The 22,161-nt window shown below is 39.6% G+C and overlaps 1 protein-coding gene across 4 annotated transcripts in view; it reads right to left on the reverse strand.

Annotated features, from left to right (window-relative positions):
• LOC106085055 (sodium- and chloride-dependent GABA transporter ine) overlaps positions 1-22,161 on the reverse strand; it is an 86,609-nt gene that overhangs the window by 46,545 nt on the left and 17,903 nt on the right. For 3 of the 4 annotated variants that reach the window (XM_013249084.2, XM_013249082.2, XM_013249079.2), the window contains exons 2-3: positions 18,127-19,312; positions 6,707-6,938 (exon numbers count right to left, since the gene is read on the reverse strand). In XM_013249084.2, the coding sequence (XP_013104538.2) occupies positions 6,707-6,938; positions 18,127-19,234 (1,340 nt within the window). In that variant the 5' untranslated portion in view covers positions 19,235-19,312. Of the gene's footprint in view, positions 1-6,706; positions 6,939-18,126; positions 19,332-22,161 lie in introns of all 4 variants that reach the window. The other variant, XM_013249080.2, reaches the window with a different exon arrangement.

The raw sequence follows: 22,161 nt of genomic DNA on the forward strand, positions 1-22,161 counted from the left end.
GTAAAGGTTTTATGGGCTCCGGACTCTTTATTGGGAGATCGGTCTATATTGCAGCTATATCTAAATGTAGTCCGATCTGAACCATATTTGGGTCGGTTGTCGGGAGGCTTAAAATAAACCACCGTTTCAAATTGCAGCGAAATCGGGTAATAAATTAAGCTTTTATGGGCTTCAGACCCCTTATTGGCAGATCGGTCTATATGACAGCTATATCTAAATATAGTCCGATCTGAACCATATTTGGGTCCTATGTTGGGAGGCCTAAAACTACTCACTGTTTCTAATTTCAGCGAATTCGAAAAAAAACATTTATGGGCATTAGACCCTTTATCGGCAGATCGGTCTATATAGCATCTATATCCAAATATGGTCCGAGTTGACCCGATCAAGAACTTAACCAGCGAGCATCAAAAAGACTATCTGTGCCAAATTTCAGCTCAATATCTCAATTTTTAAAGGCTGTAGAGTGATTACAACAGACACACGGACATCGTTAAATCGTTTTAGAATTTTAAGACGATCCGAAATATATATACTTTGTAGGGTCGGGAATATATACTTTGTAGGAACGAACCTATCCTACGGTGGTAGGTAAAAAAAACCTTTATTGAGTGAAAAGACAAGTAAAATACATGGGTTCTGCTAAATGTACACAATTCAACATAATTGAATATACCAAATTTCAGCCAAATAAACACAAATTGAAGCTTCTAAGGGTCGTAGAAGACTAATCGGCAAATCGGTTTATATGGGAGCTATATCAGGTTATAGACCGATTCGGGCCGTACTTGGCACGGTTGTTGAAAGTGATAACAAAACACTCCGTGCAAAATTTCAGCCAAATCGTATGATGTATGTTCCGTATTGACCCGATGGAGTTCTTCATCGCTAAGGACTGCCGCTTCAGTGTATAACACACTGCTACAACAACAACAACCATTTCGGTTTTCAAGGGCTCAAGATGGAAAATCGGTAGATGGGTTTCTATGGGAGCTATATCAGGTTATAAACTGATTTGGACCGTACTTGGCACAGTTGTTGAAAGTCATAATAAAACATTCCGTGCATAATCTCAGCCATTCCAGATTACAATTACGATGTCAAATCATCTGTAAGAAGTATCTGTGCGAAAATTCAAGCTGATATCTTCATTCTTTCCAGCGCTATCGTGATTTCGACGGAAGTATAGACGGACGGATGATGTGTTAAAAACGGAATGACTAGATTAGTATTAACCCCATCCCTTGGTGATGGGAATAATAAGTAATTCAATGAAGAGTCCATTTGTGAAGATCATCACGCGATCACCATGGATAATTCGTCCTTATATAATTGCCATTTAATTTACTTTATTTGGCATTAAAACTGGACATTAGCACAATTAGCACCGTAGTACATATTATTCCAATACAATATGTATTAAATTCATTGTTGATCAGCATCGATCTTGTCCCTCATTATCAATCATCACTTAAGTTCCCTCAAATTGGAAGAGTAAACTTTTTATCCAAACAGCATGTATTGACAATCAGTATCGATTATATCGTTAAGTAACTGATTTTAAAGGCATTTTTTACATTTAAAATGCTAAAGGTGTTTAAACGTGGAACAGTTTAAATCGTTTGTTTTTCTAAAAATAGCTTAAATAATTACACATATTAATAGAAGGATGAGATGATCGATAGTCAAAGAAAAACCACTGCAATCGCCGTTGGTGTGAATCACGTGATTTTGAATTGTTTCCCTTACATGCCAATTTCACTTACACTTTGGCGATGCGCTGGTAGTGCATATATGATTGTTCCGAATGTTTGGAGGACATTCCATCCACATCGTACCTAGGGGTCATTTTTCCAAATATGACAAATCAGTGTTTAATCCAAAAACTTGTTTATTCTTTAATTCTTGTGTCATAAGATTATCTTCTTTTTGCGTTATCCTTATTGAATGCCATTCTTTAGAAGTGGTATAGTTTTAACTTTTCTGTTCACACAATTTTCTTCGTTTTAAAATCAAAAAAAAAAAAAAAACTTTAAACCACGATGCGAATTTCGAATATTCTCCTCGCCATTAAAATAAAAAGCCGCCCGTCCCGATCGATCGTTTGATGCTAACTGAAAATGTGTCTTAGTATCGAGATCGTAAAACGCCTCCGTTGTTATAACCACCATCGATAAGTTATAAGGCGTTCATTTATTTCTCTGGTCTTCGAAATTGTGTTCTATTGCCAGGTCGGTTTGGGAAAAGTGTTAATTGTTTTCTTCAATAATTTGGTACGCATAAATTTCGATTGTTAACTGCTCCGGCCTGGGAGCATTTGTGAGTTTAAATACTTTGTTAATTTTCATTTGTTGTTAACGAAGCATTTTATGGTGGCGCCCACCAGAAGAAACCATTTTCCCGCAAATAAATTTTTTCTATCACGTGCCTGCTTTAGTCTCTTGCTTTGACTTAAGTGTGTGATTGGTCAAATATTATTTTTTTCATACCAATTTAAATAGCTTCCAATTTATTTGTTAGTTAAATTTATTCAACAAGTACCAGGCATTTGTACCGAACCGAAATATATGCTCTCCTCAACTCGAATGAGAAATGTACAGTGTAGCTTACACGAATTGTTACCAATAGACAGTGCTGTCATGTCTTTTTCCTGAAAAATCGTCAAATCTGAGGAAAAATCGTCAATTTTTCTAAAAAAACGTCATAAAATCTTCATACTTAAAAATCGACATTTTCATTTAGACTTCGCGATTTTTCGTGGGTAGAAGACCTCTATCCAAAGACAACATTTCAATTTTAGTTTCATTAAACATAAAGTATCAATGAAATCTCTAGAGGTAAGAATTTAATAACATATTCTCCAAGCACAAAATTTAACTAAAATTTTCCTTATGTGATCCGAAAAATTAAAAAAAAAATCTTCAAAAAGTAAAGGGATCTTACGCCAAATTCGTCAAGCAGCAAAAGGCCAACTTTTGTTCGAAAAATCGTCTAAATGACGTTAAATTGTCACGTTTGGCAGACCTGCCAATAGGTTAGCTTTAGGTGACAATCACCCCTCAGATTCACTTGAACGTTTTCGTCCATTGTGATACCACAGGAACAGTGTTCCTACCGTTGAATCATCCACAGTGCTTTAAAAAGCCCAACAACTTGCGAATGTTCACATCCGCTACATCAGACACAATGACTGAGACGTATATTCTAGACAGCAACGGCAAAGTGGTAGATCCTTTCCCAGATCCCAGATCTGCGACAGTCGGGCGGTTTGGGATTATATAGCTCATGGCTGTCTGAAAAAATATTTATGCTTATCGTCGTTATGACATTACATTACAAAGGAATAGTAACAAGTAAGAGCGTACTAAGTTTGGCCGGGCCGAATCTTATATACCCTCCACCATGGATCGCATCTGCCGAGTTCTTTGTGCAGTATTTCTTTTCAGGCAAACAAAGAATATTGAATAAGGACGGAGGGGCTCAAGAAGCAAAATCGGGAGATCGGTTTATATGAGAGCTGTATCAAGCTATAGATCCATTCAGACTATATTGCACACGTATGTTGAAGGCCATGGGAGAAGCCATTGTAAAAAATTTGTGCCAAATCGGATGAGAATTGCGCTCTATAGAGGCTCATGAAGTCAAGATCCCAGATCAGTTTACATGGCCGCTATATCAAGTTATGTACCGATTTGCACCATTCTTATCACAGATTTTGGAAGTGATATCAAAACACTACGTGCAAAATTTCAGTCAAATCGGACGAGAATTGCGCCCTCTAGAGGCTCGAGAAGTCAAGACCCAAGATCGGTTTATATAGCAGCTATATCAAAACATGGACCGATTTTGGCCCGGCCTACACTAATAAGAAGTATTTGTGCAAAATTTCAAGCGGCTAGCTTTACTTCTTCATAAGTTAGCGTGCTTTCGACAGACAGGCGGACGGACGGACACGGCTAGTTTGACTTAAAATGTCACGACGATCAAGTATATATATACTTGATGTGGTATTAGACGCATATTTCGTGGCGTTACAAACAGAATGACGAAATTTGTATACCCCCAATCTATGGTGGAGGGTATAAAAATGTTTGAACCGAGGAAAGTACGAACTGACACTGCACGGAAGCCGGACATTGAAAAGCTGCAAACACAACAATGGCAATGGCATACCCAACTGCGTGATGAAAACACGCCTTGTCCTAATGATATAACGGCACAGTGGCAATCCATTACACACTCCATGGAAAATGGCGCGAAATCTGTACTTGGGTACCAGAAGCCTCCCCAAGAAACCCATGGTACGACCAAGAGTGTCGAAATGCTACTGAAGCCAAGAATGCGGCATATAGAGCAAAGGAAACCGAATAACCAATCCCTGATGATGGTAAAGAATGTTTACCTCCAAGTCAGAATGAGGTCCAAGCAACTGAACCTGATTAAAGAACAACAGGAGCCGACGGGTTGCCCGCTGAACTATTTAAGACCGGAGGTGACACGCTAATATGGCGTATGCAATAGCTTATCTGCGCAATCTGGCTAAAAGAACGCATACCCGATGATTGGAACCTCAGCATACTATGGCCCGTACACAAGAAAAGAGACAAGACGGAATGTGCCAACTACAGAGGAATAAGTCTCCTCCCCATCGCATACAAGTTACTCTCGAGCGTACTGTGTGAAAGATTAAAACTTAAAGTCAATGAGAAAATTGGGCCCTATCAATGCGGCTTTAGACCTGCTAAATACACCCTAGACCAGTATCACAGTACGCCAAATCCTGGAAAAGACCCGAGAAGGACAAATCAACACCTACCATCTCTTTATTGACTTCAAAGCCGCTTTCGTTATCCCTATACGTTCAAAGGTATTTCAAGCCATGACTGAGTTTGGTATCCCTGCAAAATTAATAAGACTCTGCAGGATGATATTTGCTGATACACGTTCCTCAGTAAGAATAGGAAAGAATCTCTATGAACCATTCAATACCAATCGAGGTTTCAGACAAGTAATTATACGAGATGGAGATGTGAATAGATATGACACACTACTCACAAGACAACACAAGCTACTCGTCTAGCCGACGACATCGATATCATGGGTCGGTCACCGGAGGTAGTCACTGCAGCCTTGGAAAGAATCGAAAGAGAGTCAGTGAAAATGGATCTGGCAGCAAATGGAGATAAGACGAAATGGATGGTTTCAAATGCCAAAACGCCTTGTACAACCGAGCAGATAAAGAAAATGGAGAAAGTTGGGAACCGCAACTTTGATAAAGTCAGCAATTTTATTTACCTAGGCACCGCCGTAACCGAAACGAATGACACCAGTTTTGAGATAAAGCGAAGAATAATACTGGTAAACGGATGCTACTTTGGATTTAGCAGCAGTTTAGAAAAAAGGTCACCTCTTGACAGACGGAGATTACACTATACAAGAAAGTGAGACTACCCGTGTTGTTTTATGCTTCCAAGGCATGGGTACTTGTGAAAGCAGACGACGCAGTACTGGGTGTGTTTGAGAGAAAGATTCTTCGTAAAATTTCTGGACCAGTTTGCATTGATGGAGAGTATAGGCGTCGTATGTTAATTATGATTAAATAGTCACTTAATCATAGTTAAACGTATCAAAATACAACGGTTGCGTTGGCTAGGTCATGTTGTCAGAATGAATGAAGAAGTTCAAGCGAAGAAGTCTTTTTGAAGGCGATCACGATGGTACACGCAAACCTGGACGACCAAGAGCCCGATGGAAAGATCAAGTGTCGAGAGAGACACTTCGAATATTGGTGCCAGAGATTATAGAGGGAGGGCAGAAGATCGAGGCGCTGGTAATGCTTTTCTACGTTCAGCTAATAGGACAAATGTTCTGTCATAACCAATTAAAGTATAGTAAGTTCGGTTAAATTAAAGTATAAAGTTCGGTAATATTAAAGTAGAGTAAGTTCGGTTATATGTCTAGTACCAAAAGGTACTTATCGTTTTGTATTTCATCCGTACCACACAGTATTGCTTTGTTACCATACGGTGTTGCTTTGGCACTGAAATTGGTTTGGTATCAATTTTTCTCTGGGTGTATAAATCTTTTAGGATAGTAGATAGAAATTTCGAAGTGTTACAAATGGAATGATGAGATCAGTATACCTATATATATATACCATTGATGATGGGAATAATACAAAAAGTTCAAGTTTGGCTTGTATAATAAAACACATCTACTATGATACTGAATGTTTAAGTTACCTTTATTATTTTAAAACGGCAAATTATTTTCAAATTGTGCTAAAAAGTTTATAAGTGATTAGTTTTTGATTATTTGCTACTCTGCTTCGTTATGCTTGTTATTATCATATCGATAGAAATATTTCTAGTTTGTTCTAGTTTCCTCGGTGTGAAGAAGGCATTTAAATTAAAAAGTCAATTAAAGAAGTTTTCACACCTCAACCAGGCCTAAAATAGTTATCTATTTCTTGTATTGTAATTGAATGAAATCGTTTATAGTAATTAAGAATTCCCAAAATGTGCTAATAGTATAGTAATGCAACGTTCTTAAAAATGATTAAAAAATATCCTAATCGAAATTAAATTAGCATACATAGATAAAAAAAAAATCCATAAGTTAAGAGAAGGGCCCAAAATTATAATACATCGTTTAAAACTTTCTATAAAACCCTATTTAAATTTTTAAATAATATATAAGTACTTACTGCGGAGTCGGTGGATTTACAATATTCAACAAATCGGTGGGTGTTTGCGGCACTCGGCGTATCACAATTTTTCGTCCATCAGTCGATCCAATACCAATTGAAGCCAACGATCTGACAGACGTTATATCCGAATAGATTTGATTGGCAACACAATCACGAAATAAATAGGAACTTGAGTCATCTTGTTGGAGGAGACTATTAACCGTCAATTCATTTGGGTCTGAAAGATACGCTGCAATGGTAGAAGATTCATTATTTAGTTTAATATAAGGAATTGAATGGAATGCTTGACTCGCTTACTTAAGAAAGGTCATAACTGTAATGGCAAATACATATACAATTTAGAATCTGTAACTAATCATTACGAAAAAAAGATTCAATGTACAGCGTAGCATTGCCGTCAGCAGCAGCACATGGAGTAGTGAAGACATATCGGTAGAAATGTAAAGTGGAGAAACGTCACTCAGAATGGCTTAAGTTGACGTTGTCAACAATTTGGAAACAAGCTAGTTTCGTTTAAACTTGACTAAAAATTCTCCTTCTAAGGATATTTTGAACCATTCGTAAGATTTATCTATAGCCTTAACAGTGTTAGCAAATTTCAGTTCTATCATCCAATACACCCGAAATATAAAGTCACATACCGGTATTGCTTAGAACAAGGTGTCAACGGCTATATTAGACTGTGATATTCCTGTACAACTAGTGAGACTCGGTAGGATGAACGATTATCAGTTGAAATAGAACAAGAAAGAACGCGTTAAGTTCGGTCGGGCCGAAATTTGGACACCCACCACCTCGAGTATATATGTAAACCACCTTTCGTCATAATCCGGTAAAAAATGCATAATTTATGCCCCTAATATTCGTCTTTCAGGTAACAATATTCAAATATAGACTGATCTGAACCATATACGACACAGATGTCGAAAAGCCTAACATAACTGACTGATTCAAATTTCGGCGAAATCGTACAATGACTGCGCCTTTTATGGGCCCATGACCCTAAATCGAGAGATCGGTCTATATGGCAGCTATATTTAAATCTGGACCGATCTGGGCCGGCTTGAAGAAGGATGTCGAAGGCTCTAAGAAAACTCACTGTCCCAAATTGTGACGACATCGCACAATAAAAGCGCCTTTTATGGACCCAAAACTACAAATCGAAAGATCGGTCTATATGGCAGTTATATCCGAATCTGAACTGATCTGGGTCAAATTGCAGAAATATTTTGGAGAGCCTAACACAACTCACTGTCCCAAATTTCGGAGAAATCGGACAATAAATGCGCCTTTTATGGGCACAAAACCTAAAATTGATAGATCGGTCTATATGGCAGCTATAACCAAATCTGAACCGATCTGAGCCAAATTAAAGAAGGATGTCGAAGGGCTTAACACAACTCATTGTCCTAAATTTTGACAAATTTGGACAATAAATGCGCTTTTTATGGGCACAAAACCTCAAATCGGCGGATCGGTCTATATGGTAGCTATATCCAAATCTCGACCGATCTGGGCCAAATTAATGAGGGATGCCGAAGGCCCTAACAAAACTCACAGTCCCAAATTTCAGCAAAATCGGATAATAAATGTGGCTTTTATGGGCCTAAGACCTTTGATCGGCGGATCGGTCTATATGGGGCCTACATCAAGATATAGTCCGATATAGCCCATTTTCGAACTCAACCTGCTTATGAACAAAAAAAGAATTTGTGCAAAGTTTCAGCTCAATATATCTATTTTTAAAGATTGTAGCGTGATTTCAACAGACAGACGGACAGATGGTCAGACGGGCGGACATGGCTAGATCGTCTTAGATTTTTACGCTGGTCAAGAATATATATGCCTTATAGGGTCGGAAATTGATAATTCGACGTGTTGCAAACGGAATGACAAAATGAATATACTCCCATCTTTCGGTGGTGGGTATAACAATCTACGGCTATGCCTATGATTTCGACATCATGGTTAGATCACAGCGATTGGTAATTGAGCTATCCCCAAACATGAGGACATTCTTTAGTAGGATTTTACATGTCCTATCAAAGATCATTTCTATACCCTCCACCATAGGATGGAGGTAAACTAATTTCGTCATTCCGTTTACAACACCTCGAAATATTCGTCTAAGATCGCCATAACATTTTAAGTCAATCTAGCCGTGATCGTCCGTCTGTTTGTCCGGCCGTCCGCCTGTCTGTCGAAAGCGCTCTAACTTTCGAAGGGGTAAAGCTAGGCGCTTGAAATTTTGCACAAATACTTCTTATTAGTGTAGGTCGGTTTGGATTTCCGAATCTGGGCATGAAGATTCAATGTGATGCCCGTTGGTCAAAACACGTATTCGAAGTGTCGAAAGAAGCATTCAACTGTTTTGGTTTACCTAACCGGTGCAAGAAATATATCACCTCTTCTGATCTTCTCAATATCTATACTACCTACATCAGGCCGAGGATGAGATATAACTCTCATATATGGGCAGGAGCTCCGATTTCATCCTTGGAGCTACTTGACCGAGTTCAACGAAAAGCGATATTGTTCATTGGGGACAGTAGGGTATCCAACTCTATTGCTTCTCTTGAACATCGTCGGAATGTTGGTATATATATATATATTCTTATCTCTGACGTTAGGATATTCACCAGGAATACAATACTTGCCAGGAACTCACACCCGTTTGTAATTGATTGGCCCGTCGACCGAACCATGCATTACCGAGAAAATTAATTTTTCGTCCGAATCATTAGAATGCGGAATCGACTTCCGGCTAATGTCTTTCCCACCGACATTGACGTTCAGAAGTTTAAGACGAATATCAATAAACAATACTTCCTCTTTCCCCCCTCCAACCCTAAACTTTCTAATTGCCAACGCAATGCACTGCATATATAGGGGACATCCCCTGCGTGGTGGTTACGTTAAAAAAAACAGACGGACGGATATGGCTCAATCTACTTAGAATATCAAGAATATATATTATTTGTTGGGCCGCAGATCAATATATCGATGTGTTGCAAACGGAATGACGAAATTAGTATCGGAGATATACTAATTCTATGGTGAAGGGTATTAAAGGAAAAACACTGAGTCCTCGGATACAAGATCGCAATGGAAACCAGAAACCCAGTAAACATATGCCAATATGTTTTACAAACGGGATGACTGAATTAGTATACCCCCATTTTATGGTGAAGGGTATTTAAGGAAAAACTAGAGTCCTCGGATAAAATATGGTAATGGAAACACCAGTAAAAATATGCTAAGTTCGCCGGGATCGAATCTTATACTTATGACATCGCATATGACAAATTCCTTGCACGGGTTCTCTTTATAGATGTTAACCAAAAAAATTATTAAATATGGATTTGTATCATTCTTAATTTAGATGTTTGAAATCATAAGAGAAGTCGTGCAAAAACGGTTACAAAATGCGACCTCTAGGGGTGTAAGAAGTATAAAGTGCGCATGAAAAACTTAGTTATTTGAAACAAGTAAAAGCGTGCTAAGTTCGGCCGGGCCGAATCTTATATACCCTCCACCATGGATCGCATTTGTCGAGTTCTTTTCCCGGCATCTCTTCTTAGGCAAAAAAGGATATAAGAAAAGAGTTGCTCTGCTATTAAAACGATATCAAGATATGGTCCGGTTCGGACCACAATTAAATTATATGTTGGAGACCTGTGTAAAATTTCAGCCAATTCGTATAAGAATTGCGCCCATTGGGGCTCACGAAGTAAAATAGAGAGAACGATTTATATGGGATCTGTATCGGGCTATAGACCGATTCAGACCATAATAAACACGTTTGTTGATGGTCATGAGAGGATCCGTCGTACAAAATTTCAGGCATATCGGATAATAATTGCGACCTCTAGGGGTCAAGAAGTCAAGATCCCAGATTGGTTTATATGGCAGCTATATCAGGTTATGAACCGATTTGAACCTTATTTGACACAGTTGTTGAAAGTAAGAATAAAATACGTCATGCAAAATTTCAGCCAAATCGGATAGGAATTGCGCCCTCTAAAAGCTCAAGAAGTCAAATAACCAGATCTGTTTATATGACAGCTATATCAGGTTATGAACCGATTTTAACCATACTTGGCACAGTTGTTGGATATCATAACGAAATACTTCGTGCAAAAATTCATTCAAATCGGATAAGAATTGTGCCCTCTAGAGGCCCAAGAAGTCAGGACCCAAGATCGGTTTATATGGCAGCTATATCAGGTTATGGACCGATTTGAACCATATTTGGCACAGTTGTTGGGTATAATAACAAAACACGTCGTGCAAAATTTCATTTCAATGGGATAAGAATTGCACACTCTAGAGGCTCAAGAAGTCAAGACCCCAGATCGGTTTATATGGCAGCTATATCAGGTTATGGGCCGATTTTAACCATACTTAGCACAGTTGTTGGATATTATAACAAAACACGTCGTGCAAAATTTCATTTCAATCGGATAAGAATTGCGCACTCTAGAAGCTCAAGAAGTCAAGACCCAAGATCGGTTTATATGGCAGCTGTATCAGGTTATGGACCGATTTCAACCATACTTGGCACAGTTGTTGGATATCATAACAAAACACGTCATGCAAAATTTCATTCTGATCGGATAAGAACTGCGCACGCTAGAGGCTCAAGAAGTCAAGACCCAAGATCGGTTTATATGGCAGCTATATCAGGTTATGAACCGATTTTAAACATACTTGGCACAGTTGTTGGATATCATAACAAAACACGTCGTGCAAAATTTCATCCCAATCGGATAAGAATTGCGCACTCTAGAGGCTCAAGAAGTCAAGACCCAAGATCGGTTTATATGGCAGCTATATCAAAACATGGACCGATATGGCCCATTTACAATACCAACCGACCTACACTAATAAGTAGTATTTGTGCAAAATTTCAAGCGGCTAGCTTTACTCCTTCGGAAGTTAGCGTGCTTTCGACAGACAGACGGACGGACGGACGGACGGACGGACAGACGGACGGACATGGCTAAATCGACATAAAATTTCACGACGATCAAGAATATATATACTTTATGGGGTCTCAGACGAATATTTCGAGTAGTTACAAACAGAATGACGAAATTAGTATACCCCCCATCTTATGGTGGAGGGTATAAAAATTGTATTCATTGTTCGGTTGGGGTGCCTAGAGAGCCAAACTCACCAAAATGATAAGAAGACAAATCACCACAATTTGGGACTCAAACTGAATGTATTTGAGAGTAAAGACTGAGTAGCCACGTGTTTGGAGACCGCCCTTACCGGACAAACCGGACATATTTACCAATCATGAGAATATGGGGTTCAAATTAAAGGTATTTGGGAGTAGCGCGGGAAAAGTGTCTGGGTGGCCACTTTACCCACAAATAGCCCCCAAACTGGACATATTTACCCAACTTAGTAATATAGGACTCAAAAGAAAGGTATTTGCGAGAAGAGCGAGAATTCGATATCCCCACCTAAAATTTCCCCAATACAGTTCTTTTTTTACCGACCATGACAATATAGAGCTCAAATAAAGGGTATAAGAGAGCAAAAAAGCGTGGGGGAGCGCATGCTCCATGTTATATATTTCTATCAAACTGGAGCGTATTACACAGGCTCTAGAACGGAAGACCCACAGCTAATAATAACCGTTGCAGCCATACAACAATAGACAATAGCAACGTGACACCCGAGATTGGATATCAAAATATAATGCAGTACATCATACAATCGCGCAAATCGGGAGATACGAGGGATGCTATAACAGTTTCTGACTAAAACAATACCAAGTGTTGCCAGATGCAATCTGACATTTCCATTGGAAAGTTAAACATTTTCTAGCATAATCTTACATAAAAAAAATAAAAATCGGTTTCAATCACGAAATGAATTATATATGTTAATGGAAACTTTTTCAATCACAAAGATGATAATATCAATCACTGTTTTTGAAAAAGGCGATTGAACAAATTTTCCTTAAAAAATATTGCATATTTAATTAAAAAAAATTATTGAATTTTTGAAATTTCCAATCAATGTCTTAACTGATCCAACTAGAAAAATGATTGAATTTTTTAAAATTTTCAATTAATTTTTTAACTGATCCAATTAAAAAAAATGATTGAAATTTTGGAAATTTGGAAATTTTGGAAATTGTGGAAAAAAGCGTTATATAGGGCACGCCCTCGATTTCGATGCAACATAGTTCACATATGTAGAACTCCTGGAACACGAATTGGAGATTTATGTTATGGTCCATGAAACCTCCTTAGAAACAAAACACCTCCGGCGGTTTTTCCAAAAAAGAAACGGAAAATATTGTTTTCCCAATTACAAAATGAAGAGTAGCGATGCAGTAACTTTATAAATTACATGAATTCGGGATGTAAACCCAAGAGAAAACATTTATCTGTTTTATAATAAGATCGATGCACAAGAAGCCGTTATGCCATTAATATGCATATTTGATCATTAATAAATTTATACTAGCTGAGCCCGGCCCGCTCCGCTGCGCTTCGGCAATATTTATCGAAATATGGCCGAAGGCGCAATTTTCGCAACAATATGGGACTCGTATATATATATGGTGGGTTTTGGAGGAGGGATGCCTAGGGTCCCCCTAGGCAAATTTTTGTTTTTAGGGGCCCTATACGATATCAAAACAAGTAAAAGCGTGCTAAGTTCGGCCGGGCCGAATCTTATATACCCTCCACCATGGATCGCATTTGTCGAGTTCTTTTCCCGGCATCTCTTCTTAGGCAAAAAAGGATATAAGAAAAGAGTTGCTCTGCTATTAAAACGATATCAAGATATGGTCCGGTTCGGACCACAATTAAATTATATGTTGGAGACCTGTGTAAAATTTCAGCCAATTCGTATAAGAATTGCGCCCATTGGGGCTCACGAAGTAAAATAGAGAGAACGATTTATATGGGATCTGTATCGGGCTATAGACCGATTCAGACCATAATAAACACGTTTGTTGATGGTCATGAGAGGATCCGTCGTACAAAATTTCAGGCATATCGGATAATAATTGCGACCTCTAGGGGTCAAGAAGTCAAGATCCCAGATTGGTTTATATGGCAGCTATATCAGGTTATGAACCGATTTGAACCTTATTTGACACAGTTGTTGAAAGTAAGAATAAAATACGTCATGCAAAATTTCAGCCAAATCGGATAGGAATTGCGCCCTCTAAAAGCTCAAGAAGTCAAATAACCAGATCTGTTTATATGACAGCTATATCAGGTTATGAACCGATTTTAACCATACTTGGCACAGTTGTTGGATATCATAACGAAATACTTCGTGCAAAAATTCATTCAAATCGGATAAGAATTGTGCCCTCTAGAGGCCCAAGAAGTCAGGACCCAAGATCGGTTTATATGGCAGCTATATCAGGTTATGGACCGATTTGAACCATATTTGGCACAGTTGTTGGGTATAATAACAAAACACGTCGTGCAAAATTTCATTTCAATGGGATAAGAATTGCACACTCTAGAGGCTCAAGAAGTCAAGACCCCAGATCGGTTTATATGGCAGCTATATCAGGTTATGGGCCGATTTTAACCATACTTAGCACAGTTGTTGGATATTATAACAAAACACGTCGTGCAAAATTTCATTTCAATCGGATAAGAATTGCGCACTCTAGAAGCTCAAGAAGTCAAGACCCAAGATCGGTTTATATGGCAGCTGTATCAGGTTATGGACCGATTTCAACCATACTTGGCACAGTTGTTGGATATCATAACAAAACACGTCATGCAAAATTTCATTCTGATCGGATAAGAACTGCGCACGCTAGAGGCTCAAGAAGTCAAGACCCAAGATCGGTTTATATGGCAGCTATATCAGGTTATGAACCGATTTTAAACATACTTGGCACAGTTGTTGGATATCATAACAAAACACGTCGTGCAAAATTTCATCCCAATCGGATAAGAATTGCGCACTCTAGAGGCTCAAGAAGTCAAGACCCAAGATCGGTTTATATGGCAGCTATATCAAAACATGGACCGATATGGCCCATTTACAATACCAACCGACCTACACTAATAAGTAGTATTTGTGCAAAATTTCAAGCGGCTAGCTTTACTCCTTCGGAAGTTAGCGTGCTTTCGACAGACAGACGGACGGACGGACGGACGGACGGACGGACGGACGGACGGACGGACGGACAGACGGACGGACATGGCTAAATCGACATAAAATTTCACGACGATCAAGAATATATATACTTTATGGGGTCTCAGACGAATATTTCGAGTAGTTACAAACAGAATGACGAAATTAGTATACCCCCCATCTTATGGTGGAGGGTATAAAATTTCAAGAAAATCGGTGAAACCGTTTTTAAATCTATACGAAACAGACAAACAAACACAAATTGATTTTCATATATAAGAAGAAGATATGTAGAAAGTATTTATCAAAATTTTGAGCGGCTAGACATTTTCGAAAACGAATAGTCATAACAGTGCTGTTGGGTTTAAAAAGGCTTCTGATTCCATCAAAAATGATTTAAATAACTTACTGCCTGAACCACTAAATTTTTTTCTTTTTATACCTCCACCATAAAATGGGGGTATACAAATTTCGTCATTCTGTTTGTAACTCCTCGTAATATTCCTCTGGGACCCCATAAAGTATATATATATTCTTGATCGTCATGCCATTTTAAGTCGATCTAGCCATGTCCGTCCGTCAGTCTGTCGAAAGCACGCTAACTTTCGAAGGAGTAAAGCTAGCCGTTTGAAATTTTGCAAGAATACTTCTTATTAGTGTAGGTCGGTTAGGATTGTAAATGGGCCATATGGGTTCATGTTTTGATATAGCTGCCCTTTAAACCGATCTTGGATCTTGACTTCTTGAGTCATTAGACGGCGCAATTCTTATCCGATTAGGCTGAAATTTTGCATCAGGTGTTTTGTTATGATTTCCAAAAACTTTGTTAAGTTTGGTTCAAATCGGTCCATAACCTGATATAGCTGTCATATAAACCTATCTGGGGTCTTGACTTCTTGAGCCTCTAAAGTTCGCAATTATTATCCGATTTGGCTGAAATTTTGTATAACGACTTTTCTCATGAACTTCAACATACGTGTCAATTATGGTCAGAATAGGTCTATAGCCTGATACAGCTCCTATATAAATCGATCTCCCTATTTTACTTCTTGGCCCATAAAGGAATAGCTCTAATATCATAGCAATCCTTTCCTTTTATGATATGTTTGCCTAAAAGGAGATACCGGGAAAAGAACTCGACAAATGCTATCAATGGTGGAGGGTATATAAGATTTGGCCCGGCCGAACTTAGCATGCGTTTACTTGTTATCACTCGATTCGTTCGCCATTTCAGTGTAAACAACTGCATCAGGTGTTTTGTTATGATTTCCAACAACTTTGTTAAGTTTGGTTCAAATCGGTCCATAACCGGATATAGCTGTCATATAAACCTATCTGGGGTCTTGACTTCTTGAGCCTCTAAAGTTCGCAATTATTATCCGATTTGGCTGAAATTTTGTATAACGACTTTTCTCATGAACTTCAACATACGTGTCAATTATGGTCAGAATAGGTCTATAACCTGATACAGCTCCTATATAAATCGATCTCCCTATTTTACTTCTTGGCCCATAAAGGAATAGCTCTAATATCATAGCAATCCTTTCCTTTTATGATATGTTTGCCTAAAAGGAGATACCGGGAAAAGAACTCGACAAATGCTATCAATGGTGGAGGGTATATAAGATTTGGCCCGGCCGAACTTAGCATGCGTTTACTTGTTATCACTCGATTCGTTCGCCATTTCAGTGTAAACAACTGTTTTCACTCTATAAAATCAGTTGTTTTGCAATGAATTAGCGAACAAATTGAGTGACAAAAAGAACAAAAAAAATTAGTGGTCTAGGCCGTTATTGTTTAATTGAAAAAGATTACATTTTCAATCACATTTAATATATAAAATTTATTAGATTCATTCAAAAATTGGATCAATAAATTTCAATCACGATCGTATTTGAAAAAAAAATTCAGATTCAATTAACAAATTGAATAAATTAATTTTTAATTGGAAATGACAATAATTTCAATCATTATCGTAATTGGAAAAAGTTTATCGTAATTGGAAAAGTTTAGAAAAAGATTAAATTAAAAACATAATTGAATCAATTAATTTTTTAATTGAAAATTGCCCAAATTTCCATCACGATGGGAATAAAAAATAATTAGTATTCAATCAAAAAAGAATTGATTCAATTAATTTTTTAATTAAAAACATTGTTATTTTCAATTAAATTTTTAATTGAAAAAATTTTTTTTATATGTTTTTCTGTGTACTCAGAACGTTTCGACATACGACCAGCATTTACATAGCAGCCCTCGTATAAGAGTAAAATTTTGTAGGGAAAATACTCACAGAGGAGAAACGGAACTGGAACGCTATAGGGGAATTCGCCGAAGACATACTTCGATTAAAGAAGAAAGACCTTGACCGGGCGAAGATGCCATTCTAGGTGGGCTAAAACTATTCTGGGGGGTGCTCAGCTCTCCCTCCAGAGATCTTTCTACGTTGATGGGATTATGGGGAGAACCCCATTCCTTAAGGCGTTATTTATCAGAATAAACGCAGTCCATGTTCTTTGGCAAACACGGAATAACAGTGAGTACCAAACTTGTGTAGTGTTCATCACTATCATGGGGAGCTTAGAATAGTTAACAAAGAATAGTAGATGTTCCACTACGACCAATATTTTCCCATGTAACTGCATGAAATAGCACATAAATTTTTTAACTACAATTATATTTTTTTTTAAATTATTAGAAACTTTGTGGTATGGCAACCCTGTAATTTCTTCTCTTTCCCTTTGATATGTTGTTGTAATTATTGACTGACTCACATAAGAATGTTGTGTTCACACGTATGTGCATAAATTTTGTTATTGCGTGAGTTCTCACAAACTTGGCAAAATTAAAGCTACTGACTTAGTATACAGTTCCTAGTGCAGCAGTGTTGATATGACTGGAGATGATCCCGACGGACGAACGTTTACGACGGATGTCTTGGATGAGGTCCAAAGACTATAAGATCTGACACGATTTTGCCAAAGACCTTCCATGTCCATCTTAGTAACAATGGAGAATTTTATTATCTCTTTTGATTACATGACATGATCTGATATGATGGACAGGCAGACGGACGAGAAATACATGTGGTCATGGCACAAAATCATCAACCACCAACCGAGGAGATCGCCTGCACGACGTGCCATGAATACCCATCGAGATTTAAGTGAATTAAATAAACTGAATTTATCATCTCTGTTTGTTTAAGTTGCAAAGCCAAAGCCCACAGATATTCATTCACATTTATTTACACACCACCGAGAGAGTTGGGTGAGACGACTTACCTGATACCACGGAACGCATACTGCTGTTGCGATCGTTACGCGGACGCAAACCAATTCCCAGTGGCGATGAAACAGCGGAACCGATCGGTGGAGACGAGCTACTGAATACTGCTGAGGCTGGTCGTGGAGATGGGGAGTAGGCCCTAGTCGCCCGCGCCGCTGCTACCGGCACCGGCACTTGTGCTGAGAAGGCTGGTGACAGTGATGATGGTTGCTGGGTTGTTGTCGCCGTCCCACCGGTTAATAGCTGTGTTGAGCTGATGCCCGAGTAAATTGAACTGATTGCAGGCATTTGGAACGAATATAATGCATCTAATGTAGATGATGATGATGCAGCGACGGCCGACGTAGTCGTCGCCATTGGTGCACTTGTTGGTGTGGCCGAACTGGTGCCCATCATCTCCATTCCCGTTTGCACTGCGGCATCGGTGGTGGCGTTATCCGATTCATAATCCTCAATTGTAAATTTAACACTCGGGTTTGCACTTGTGCTGCCGCTTGCAGCTCCCCCATATGCCTCAGCCACCTGTCCACTGCCACCATGTGGATGATGATAAACGACATCCGACCGCGACAACGACAATGCCGGGTTCTTTGTTAATGGTGATAGCAGCTGATGGGGTGTGCGGGCAGTAAGTGACGACGTGGGGGTTGTAGGTGTAGCAAGATTCGAATTTGTTGGGGAACGCAGTGGTAGTTTTTGCAATGCCGTCAACGAAGATGTGGATGTGGCAGAGGGAAATTTCGCTTGCTGTCCCAGGGCAGGTGAGGTTGCAGGTATGATTATGAACTTGTGTGATCGTACCGAAGGTGTGCGTATTAGACGCACCTGATCATCGGCATCAGATCCTTCAGCTCCGCTATCATACAGGAGACTATGGCGAAAGTTGATTGAACCCTGTTTGCCAATGCTACCTAAAGTTGGAGTACTTGACAGATTGACATTCAAGCTAAGGGCAGTGGGTGAAGAAACGGTTTTCGATAGAAATTGAGCCTGTGGCCTCGATGATTCGGTTTCAGTTGTATTCATGGATGTCATGGTATGGGGTACTTCTGTGTCTACGACAGGTGTGTTAAGGCTGGGATTGTCGCCAGGATTTGTTTCCATTTTGATATCAGTTGGGTTATTTTTGGAGTATCTTAGAGATTATTGTCGGTAAATAAGCATTTTTCGTTCATTTTATATCTGAAAATAGGCAAAACAACTTTAAAATGTTATTATAACAAATAAATACCGAGGTTACTTTAATGGCAAAGAAAGGGTTTAATTTATTTTTTTTCCTAGCTGCTACGCTCCGTTTCCACTCCGCCTTTGTTAACTCTATGCGAATTTGCAAATTCACCCATGAATATTCCACTAAGAAACAAAGGTAAACTTCTCACATATCAATGAGTGCTGCCCGATTCAAGTTTAAGCTTAATGATAAGGGACCTGCTTTCTATAGACGAGTCCGAGCGACTGGCGCAGTTTGACACCTCTTTGGGGGGAAGTTTTTTCACGACTTCTATGATAGCACAGTACACCACAAATGCCGCCAGTATTGGGAGGGGATAACCACCGCTGACAATTTGTTCTCATGTTCTCGTCAGGATTCATATCCGGGCGTTCAGTGTCATAAGCGGACATGCTTACCTCAGCGCTATGGTGGTCTACCTTTAACTCTATAATAATTTTGAACCCCATATTCCCACTGCTGGTAAATATGTTCTTTTCTGAATCTTTTGGGGTTGATACGGCCCCAGACATTGAGTTTGCATATAAATTTTATATTCTTCTCCCTAAGTCCTTTCTTTTGAGCCCTATATTTGTTTTGGCCACCCATTGAGTCATTTGAGTCCCATATTGTCGTGATTGGCCAATATATCCTTTGTGCGGGTTTTAGGGGTGGGGCGGCAGGTGTCGAAGATGCGTGCGTCGAACGTTTGTTTGCTCCTATATGGTAATCCAAAGACAAGAATTTGTTAATAAAATCTTGGTCAAGCAATGGTCAATCTGAGATCAATTTTGGTAGGAATCTCACAAAAACGGATTAACGCAAGGTGCGGCTAGTGATAGCATGTGGGGAAGATGATTAGACGTTGCAGCATTTCCTATATCATTGCCCGCCTTTTGCAGCTAACAGACACTGGTACTTAGGTGGGGACAAGACACCAGACATGAACCAACTCAGGGGAGTGGTATGGAAACAATTAAAGTTTTTTTTTTTTAAGTAGCACGGAATTCCTTTCTTTTTCGAGGTTACTTTTTTGTTTTAGAGCACACAACAAGCCGACTACTGGCTTAGGTGTATGTCCATCGTGGCATAGGGCGGATTAATATCTGCACCCTCTTTTTAACCTAACACAAGGTCTTTGGGAGTACAGTATGCAACTGATAATAATATTTGTGATCAAATTTCTGCAGGAGCCGTTGCACAGTGGGATAAAATCGTAACAAATAGTAAAAAAGCTGCTGTTGGGGAATGGGTAGAGATAACACTTTGAAATTTTGAATGGTTAGAATTAGACCTGAGGTGTTAAAGATATCATTAGCTCAATCCAGCAATTTTTGAAAATGAAACTACAAATGACGATTTGGAAGCCCGAATACATTTTTTAAATGCTGAGGTGTTCAACTATAGGGACCTGCCAATAGATGCCCGTACTATCGAAGGGCTTGAAATCTCGTTAACACATCATGTCTAACCATTATCTCCATGCGTTCTTTTTTCTCTTCTGCTAAAAACACTAGAAAGACTGATTGACCTGAAGGTAAGAGGGGGGGCTGACGGCGAAAAACTTCAGTGGGGCACAACACGCATACCTCAAAGGCAGGTGGGTGGAGACGGCCCTTCACGAGGTGGTACAGGAGGTCGAGACGTCTCTCCGAGAGAAGAAGTTCACTTTAGCGGCCTTCTTGGATATTGAGGAAGCCTTCAATAATGTGGAGATTGGATCGATAATCGCCGCACCGGACCGCATGGGGATTCACCCCGTAATCTCCCAGTGTACCAATAATATGCTTTATGGCAGGATTATTAATGGGAACCTTGGAGATAGTGTGGTCAGAAGGCGGGTGACCAGAGGAACTCCCCAAGGAGGGTTGTTCTCGCCGATTCTATGGTACCTCGCGATTAATGAAATCCTGATGTATCTCGGTGGGGACGGCAGAAGGATTATCGCTTATACGGACGACATCGTGCCACTGGTCCAAGGCAAATTTCTGTCAACAATCAGCGAGATCATGCAACGGTCACTGAACCTCATCAGGTTTGATGCTCGCGTTGGACTACTTGAAATGGGTTGAGGACCAACCCAAAAGAAGACGCAGCTCGTATTCTTCACTCGTAGATATAAAATACCGGAGTTCTGACTACCGTTCCTGGTCGGGGTCACCCTGCGGCTGTCGAAAGAAGGGAAGTACCTAGTCATAGTCCTCGATTCGAAACTGTCCTGTAAGAGGAACATCGAGGAAAGAAGCCGTAAGGCAATGTCCGCTTTTTACTCGGTAGGAAGTGGGGGTAACCCCCAAGATGATTTATTGGATTTATACGGCCATCGTATACAGATCAGTAATGAGAAGGTCAATAGACTGACCTGCGTTGGGGTCACAAGGACACTGATATCCGTACCACAGGCAGGCCTGAAGCCGATGGGGGATATGCAGCTCATTGAGGCCTACATTCGGAACTGCGCCGCCAAGGTCGCTTTTAGGCTGAGGGAGCTCGGCATGCTGACGGAGGATGGTTGCGGCCACAGTTCGATTCTGGGTGTTATGGATGCGGAGGGTAGACTGAGGAGGATCTCCGACTACCTGGCACCAGGACCGACTGGAGTGAGGGTATTCGCGATCCATTTTCCTGGGAGGGATGAATGGAGGACGAATGCTGTACTTGAAGAGGACGAGACCTCGATCTACACCAATGGCTCCAAGATTGAGTCAGAGACTAGATTGGGGGGTCTACTCTGACGCACTTAATATCGGTATGTCTCTGAGACCGCCAGACGAGTGTACGTTCTTTCAGGCAGATTTCTGTGTCTTCTGTGGAAATTCTA

The sequence above is a fragment of the Stomoxys calcitrans genome, chromosome 3, assembly GCF_963082655.1.
Source record: "Stomoxys calcitrans chromosome 3, idStoCalc2.1, whole genome shotgun sequence".
NCBI classification, from domain to species: domain Eukaryota; kingdom Metazoa; phylum Arthropoda; class Insecta; order Diptera; family Muscidae; genus Stomoxys; species Stomoxys calcitrans.